Source organism: Nicotiana attenuata, chromosome 11 (assembly GCF_001879085.1).
Source record: "Nicotiana attenuata strain UT chromosome 11, NIATTr2, whole genome shotgun sequence".
Taxonomy (NCBI): Eukaryota; Viridiplantae; Streptophyta; class Magnoliopsida; order Solanales; family Solanaceae; genus Nicotiana; species Nicotiana attenuata.
This window is the reverse complement of record NC_031999.1, coordinates 28,219,033-28,226,619: the sequence shown is the minus strand read 5'-3', so window position 1 is coordinate 28,226,619 and position 7,587 is coordinate 28,219,033. Positions and strand designations below refer to the sequence as shown.

The 7,587-nt window shown below is 36.9% G+C and overlaps 1 protein-coding gene across 1 annotated transcript; it reads right to left on the bottom strand.

Moving 5' to 3' along the window:
• Positions 3,606–6,541, bottom strand: LOC109234783. The gene is made up of 11 exons (XM_019400841.1): positions 6,479–6,541; positions 5,594–5,864; positions 5,425–5,521; positions 5,210–5,342; positions 5,045–5,097; positions 4,826–4,961; positions 4,584–4,741; positions 4,387–4,501; positions 4,128–4,247; positions 3,979–4,029; positions 3,606–3,803 (listed from the first exon to the last, which is right to left on the bottom strand). Exons 1-11 carry the CDS (start codon positions 6,539–6,541, stop codon positions 3,606–3,608), a joined length of 1,395 nt encoding a protein of 464 aa, XP_019256386.1.

Below are 7,587 nucleotides of genomic sequence, written 5' to 3'. Positions count from 1 at the left end.
GGATGATGACTTGACTTACGATGTGGAGCCAGTGGCTATTTTGGGTCGTCAGGTTCGGAGATTGAGATCAAAGGATATAGCTTCGGTAAAGGTGCAGTAGAGAGGTCAGCCTGTTGAGGAAGCTACTTAGGAGACTGAGCAGGAGATGCGGAGCAGATATCCTCACCTATTTGAGACCTCAGGTATGCTTCTCGACCCGCTCGAGGACGAGCGTTTGTTAAAGTTGGGGAGGATGTGACGACCCAACCCGTCGTCTCATGTGTTACAGCCCTGTTTCCCCCATTTATTGCTCTTTCATGTTTTATTATCAGCAACGGGTGAGTTAGAGTTGAATTGAATTGGTTTGGATAGGAAATGAGACACTTAGTCTCTTTAAGGAAGGTTTGGTTTGGAAAAGTCAATCGAATGTTGACTTATTAGTTAGAGGGCTCAGATGTGAATTCCGGTGATTCGGTTAGCTTCGGGAGGTGATTTGTGACTTAGGAGTGCGATCGAAAGTGATTTTGGAGGTCCGGAGTGGAATTAGGCTTGAATTGGCAAAGTTGGCATTTTGGCGAATTCCGGTGGATAGGTGAGATTTTGATCCGAGGGTCTGAATGGAATTCCGATAGTTGCAGTAGCTCCGTTAGTTGATTTTGGATATGTGTGCAAAATTTCAGGTCATTCGGAGGTGTTTTGGTCGGGTTTCTGATCGAATGCGTAATTCGGAAGTTTTTAAGAAACTTAGGCTTGAATTCGATGTGATTTGATGGTTTTAGCGTGGTTTGATGTGTTTTGAGGATGAGAACAAGTTTGAATGAGGTCTTAGGATGTATTGGTGTTTTTGGTTGAGGTCCCGGGGGCCTCGGGGTGAATTCGGGTGTTTAAACGAGAGTTTTGAAGTTTGCTTCAGGTCTGTTGTTGCTGTCATCTGGTATTTCCGTTTCTGGGGAAATGGACCACAGAAGCGGTTCCGCAGAAGCGAGTGGTGGATCGCATAAGCGGTTCATGGCCTGGTGGAGTGTTTCCGCAAAAGCGGAACATTTTTCGCAAATGCGAGTCCGCAGAAGCGGACTATAAACCGCAGAAGCGGTCTTGGGTGGTTCGCAGAAGCGGATGAGGAGACGCAAAAGCGGACGTTGGGTTTTTAATGAAAATCCGCAAAAGCGGGATGTTGGCCGCAGAAGCGGTCCCGCATAAGCGGCAATGGGACCGCAGAAGCGAAATCAACTGTTGACAGAAGGGTTTAAAATATTATATTTCATCCGCGAACAAGAGGTAGTTTCCACCATTTTTAAGCGACTTGGAGAGCTTTGGGCGAGGATTTTCGAGGGTTTTGACTGAGAATCAATTGGAGGTAAGTCTCTTGGCCTAATTATTCGAGTTTATGGTAGAAATTACATGTAAATTGTGGAAGATTCATCAAAAACGGGTCAAGCTAGGGCTTGGAAAGCTGTGATGTAAAAACGGATTTTGAAAGGGCATTTGAAATCCGATTTTGGTAAAATTGGTATGTGTAGACTCGTGGCGAGACGAGGAATCCAGTGATGTAAATTTCGTAATTTTTCGAGAAGTGGGCCCGGGGCTCGGGTTTTGCCAACTTAGTGAATTTTGGTGTTTTTCGAGTCTTTTCGATTGGGTTATGTTTCTTTAGCCTATTGTAATGTATTCGTTGTGGTTTTAATCAGATTTGGCGTGCGAAGAGGTTGATTCGAAAGGCAAAGGCATAGCGAACTAGACTTGTGGCCGGCTTGAGGTGAGTAATAGATGTAGATGATGACCTGAGGGTTTGAAACCCCGGTATATCACATTGTGACGCTATATTGAGGCGAGACACGTACTCTATGACGAGTGCGGGGTCGATTGTGACTGGGAATTGTGACCTAGTCCGTTCCGATTGATGTTCGTACTGTGTTTTTGACTAGAAATTGTTTGGTAATCATCCTACTTGGATTTTTATGAATATGTTTGGGGCTTTGTGCCTATCATTTGCATCCTTCAGGGATCCTTATCACTGCTTCCATGATGCTTAGCATATTTCATGATATCAGTCCTGAGTTAGACACTGCCTCGAAATGGTTAGTAAATAAATAAAGGTTTAAACACTTAGCTCTAAAATTCCTAATAATTGAAACTAAAAATGAATAATTTGACTGTGCCAGATTGGCTTGCATGCATATATATACCTGGACTGAGTGTGGATCGGGCTGCACGCCGCAGCGAATGTTACGATGATATTGCGCTTGGGCTCTAGGAGCCCCTCCGGAGTCTGAACCCCCACAGTGAGCGCGGGTACCCAAATGGATCGGGCTGCGCGCCGCATCGGTCATGTGCATTGCATTGCATTCATGCATTTATATCTGTTGGTCTTAGTTGTCATTGTCTGCTGTTGTTTTCATCATTTAACGTGCTGAATCGTTGATTATAGCTTTATATTGTAATATTTCGAAATTTCTTACTTTCAGCCATTATATATGTTTATTACTCACTGAGTTGGAAGTACTCACTTTACTCCCTGCACCATGTGTGCAGATTAAGGTGCTCCGGAGACTTAGTGGAGCTGTTTGCCGTTTTCGTGAAGTTTATTTTCAGGAGTTGTTGAGGTAGCTGCCTGACGTCCGCAGGACCCGACTCCTCCCCTTTATTTCATTTGTCTTTCCATATCCTAGACTTCTTTATTACTATGGATATATTACTCTGTTACATCTAGAGGCTCTAGACTCGTGACTCCAGATCTATTGGGTACTGTTTGGATATTCGTTATTATTTTCCGTACTATTTTATTTAGATTCGGATTGGAACCTTGATATTTTCTATTTTAATCGTATTATTTGTTAACAGATTGCGTATTTGGGTTGAGAGTATTTAATTGGTCGGGCTTGCCTAGCATTAGTGTTGGGCGCCATCACGATCGGGATTGGGGTCGTGACACTAACTCTATCTCATTCTGCTCTTGAATTAAGATTATTAACTGGACATCAAAATTATCACGACTAACAGGAAAAATCATATAAAGCAAAAAATAATTTGATCTAAGTTATGGAAATTATCTTGATACTTTATTCCTTTCGTTAATGAATAATTTTAGCAATTGCAGCTAACTGCTCCTTTGAGCAGCACATATGCACTGGATATGACATATTCTACACACTTAATTGCACTTAGTTCTTGAAAAAAATATTGAGAAATCAATATCTGAGTGTTGGTTGCAAGTTCCTAACAAACAGTTGCTCCCCATTCTGCTTTTCCAATTGTAAAAGACATGATCTTTTACCTGCTTTGGTATCTGATTAACTACTAAATGCTTAATACAAATGTTCTGATTCTACTTGAAGTGCACAAAGTGCTCTACAGAGATTACATATAAGACAGATCGAATATTTTCTGACAGCAAAGAATGAGCCAAAAATAAAAGCACAACTAATAATGAAGCAGATAGCAAATCTCTGAGGCAACAGCAACGCATTCATTCGACATAAGTACTAATTAAATTCAATATTAATAAATATAATATGAAGTTGCATAGCTAGAGTCATTTACCAGATCACATATCAACAGCAGCACATTCAGTCGACATAAGTACAAAATATATAATTGCATAGCTAGAGGCATTTCAGTAAAACCAATCAGAGATTCTTTTCTTTCTTAACGACTCTGCGAACCTTGTTGCTAGAGAGTTGAGAATTGAAGTCGTCCTCTGGTCCAACTGCTGATGCCTTATTAGAGGATCTAGTCTTCTTGTCATACGTCTTCAAATGAGATATTTTTGCATTGCAAGCATCACCATCTTCTAACACGGACGATCCACTTTCTGATAAGCTTTTCTAGTTGGGAGTTTGCAAAACAGACGTCAGCTGACTTTCGGCCATAAGATCCTTCCAAAAGTAATAAAATTTAATAGCAGTTGGAGAGCAATACTGTCGTTAGTTGCATAATTTTGAATAATAATTGTTAACTAAATAAATAATGCTGTAAAAGTTTAAATTTCATGAAATTTACCCCGAAAAACTTATCTCCACTTGAGCTTTGTCCATCAAAAAATTGTGGATCCTGTTAAACGGAAAGAAAAAAGAACATTCATCCTATGAGTGCAAAAGTATTTATACTTTAATTTTGTATGAGGAGGTTTGTGAGTAAAAAATATTTACAGTGATAGTGTCTTCGAATAAACTATGGTTGTATTCCTTTAGAAGGTCATCGTCATCAGTAAGCTTAAGAACTTTGTAGACTTCGACCTGTGACTCAATATTCTCTTGCTTAACAATAACCTTTAACATGAATTTTTTATAAAGAATATCGTCCAGTTAACTTGGATAAGAATAGTCAGCATCCGCAATTGAAGTCTACACCAAATTTCATAGGTTAGAAATATTATACTTGATAACTAAATTAAGTTTAGTATTATACCTCAAGTAATCTTTCCTTAAGTTCTTTTGTGGACTTCCCTATAAGCTGCATAGCTTCGCTATTCCAAAGCAACAATGAGATAAAAGCGGTTCCATCCATAACACGAACTTGAAGCCTATACCTCCAACTCAATTTTGATTAACCTTATGCATATTTTTTATAGATAGAAGATTTTAATATACATAAATAGTACTTACCTGTGAGTAACTAAAAATTCTTCTTCATTGAATTTCTTACAAAAATATTTATTTCCAACTTTTTCAACCTTTCTACTACACTTGTTATATGCCAAGTATGACCATCCCCGGTCAAGTTCCAAATTAACCAATTTTGCTGTAATCCAATAGCTACATTCCTATTTAACAAAAATAAACAATTATTGTAAATGCAAAACAGAAAACATAAGGTTAATATAATTGACAAAGTAAATTAAATTCACTTGCGTGAACTGAACTAAATCCCTAATAGTTTTAAACAATACAATTCCTTTGTGTAACTCATCTCTAACAGAGTAACTTAGGTGAGAACTTGTTTGAGTGATTCGCTCAAAGTTTGATTGGCGTGCTGCAAGTAATCTGCATAAGTCAAAAATTGTAATTTATAAATACTATTGTTATATTTTGTGTACATATAGAAAAGGATTATACAATTGACAAACCTGGATTTAAAGTCAATAGACTGCGACAATGTAGAATTTATCCATATCTTTGTCTAATACCAACAACTACGCACTGAGTAATTACCTATGTATCAAATGAATTATAATTATAAATTTAAAATTTTAAAATTTTATAAACTAAAATTCAAAAATACATGTAATTACTGGTAAACCTCGAAATTTTTGAGCTTTCATATGCTGGAAAACAACAATCAAAGGTTCATCGCTAAATTCATTCGATTGATGTTGAATTTGATCCACAAGTTCGCTCCATAAGGTTGCCAAAATCTTGTTCCTCCTATACGTTTCATGGTAAGGTTAATCAACACATATATAGGTAATTTATTATAAAGTATTGTTTCTATTTTTGAATTACTTACTGATCATCTTCGAGTACAACATTAATAAAGATACTTTGGTCGTCTCCTTGCTTGTAGGTCTTAACATCTTCATAGGTCACAACCTGAGCAAGAACATCTATAAATATAAAAGTTAGTCACATAGTTGTTCAAATACCATTAGTTCATTAAAAATGAAAAGAAGAATTACCGAGTAATTCTGTCTCATCGACATCATGTTGATTTGTTAGTTGGTCAAAATGGTGCAAGTTAAAGATGTTCATATGAAATGAAGGATCAATTGTTTCCTCAACGAATGTCTTTTGAGTAAATGTCAGCCCGGGGTTGTGTGTCGTAGTCCTCAACTTCAAATTATTTGGTCCAGCTACAAAGTAGTTCATACGATATAAGCGAAATTCATGTATCTTGTTCCTAAAAAACTTAACAACATACTTTTCGATTGAAGCATGTATGCGATCACCCTACAAAATCAGATTCCTTATTAGTGCACAATTATGAAGCCAACATTTAGAGACAGAAAGAGGAATAATCACTGCCTAAAGTAGTCCTCAAGATTTGATGTCAAATAAATAAGCTCGTATATACTTTCATCACTTCCTAAAGTTGTCCTCAAGATTTGATGTCAAAAACCAGAATGCTACAGTTTGTTCCATATCAATTATGAAGCCAACATTAATAGACAGAAAGAGGACTACTTGTACTACACATATTTCATATATAAGCGTATTTTCTGTATGTTCATCCGATGATAGTCTAAGCAAGGCAACCAATATCTAATATTTGCCGGAGTTTTATATTTTGAACAATACCTCTGTTATTATGTACAAAGATGCAAGATAGCTGATTGATTTATATGTATATATTAGGACAATCACTTTCTAACGTTATCCTCAATATTTGAAGTCAAAAAACAGATTGGCGCAGTCGGTTCCATATCACTTAAAGATCTGTTTATATGGAAGTCGAATTATTGGAGCAACTTCTTAGACATTTGAGTAATGCGGAAGAAAGAATTTTCATATAGAATGCAAGTACTTAACGAAGTTTAAAACTATGAGAAAGTTGAATATGTTACCTTAGAATCCTGTAAAACCAATTCAATTGAATACGGTATTTCCGGCTTAAAGCGATCCGGCATTAACCATATTCGAACGACTTTAACTTTGAGATTTCATTGCATCGAGTTGCTTGAAATTTATTTGATATCATGAAATTGTGTGGCATATTTGCAAAGCAATTGTAATCAGACTGGTATACTGAGTACATAAAATATGAAGTTGAAAAGGTTTTGAAAATATAAAGCGCATAGATCAATCAGTTATGGATGTTTAGATAAAATAGGGATTTTTAGTTGGAAGCCCACGTTTGGGAGCACGATCAGTCGTGGGATAAAATCCAACTGTTTTGATGCCGACTGTTTGATGCTTGATGAAATAACTTCACGTTTGATGTCGACTGTTTTGTTGAAATAATTGGAGGTATTCTCTGAAAAATTATTCGTCATTTTTTAAACTTTTATGTATAAAAAAACTAATTGAAAATTTGAGAGGGTAGTTGTTGAGTAATATAGGGCCAACTAAGAAAGTGGGAGAATTTTTTTGTTAATAACAACCAGCCCAATTAAGGGGAAGGAAATTTTGTTTTTAATAGGCAAGTGTATCAATAAGAATAACTGCAAAAACAAAATCGTGGGAGGATTGGGAAAAAAATCGTGGGAGGAATGGAAGTTTTTTAATAAAATAAAATGTAACTTTATTTTGCTGATTTGTAGTTGTCGACGCCCCCTTTTTCTCGCGAAATCGGGTTTACGGCATTTGGGAAGACAACTCTATTCCCGTTTGGGAATTGGGTTTTTGGATTTGAAGAGTCGCCACCTAATGATTAAGTGCATTAGGGCACTAAGGATTTTGAATTGAAAAACCAGAGTTCGGGTAAGGGCTAGAAATTATCTCGAGGGGAAGGTGTTAGGCACCCCTCAAGATCCACTAGTGTGGTTCCTGGCCATGCTAAGTTGTGACTTTAAATGTAGACAAATAATTCTATACACAAAGGTTGCAAATAGGTACGTGACAAGCATAATGAAATTACGATCTAAGTGGTCTCACACTTTGGTTAAGAAAACGTCCAAGTACAGAAATTTAAATAAAAGAAATGAAAATTTAGAAGACAAGAATAGTGCAGTAA

Bases quoted from the DNA above. Each gene is read 5' to 3' on its own strand.
- LOC109234783 (XM_019400841.1), bottom strand. From the start codon at position 6,541: ATGCCGGATCGCTTTAAGCCGGAAATACCGTATTCAATTGAATTGGTT. The intron at 5,343-5,424 runs GTAAGTAATTCA...TGAAACGTATAG, and splicing joins GTTGTACTCGAAGATGATCA to GAGGAACAAGATTTTGGCAA. The intron at 4,248-4,386 runs GTATAATACTAA...TTCATGTTAAAG, and splicing joins TTAAGGAAAGATTACTTGAG to GTTATTGTTAAGCAAGAGAA.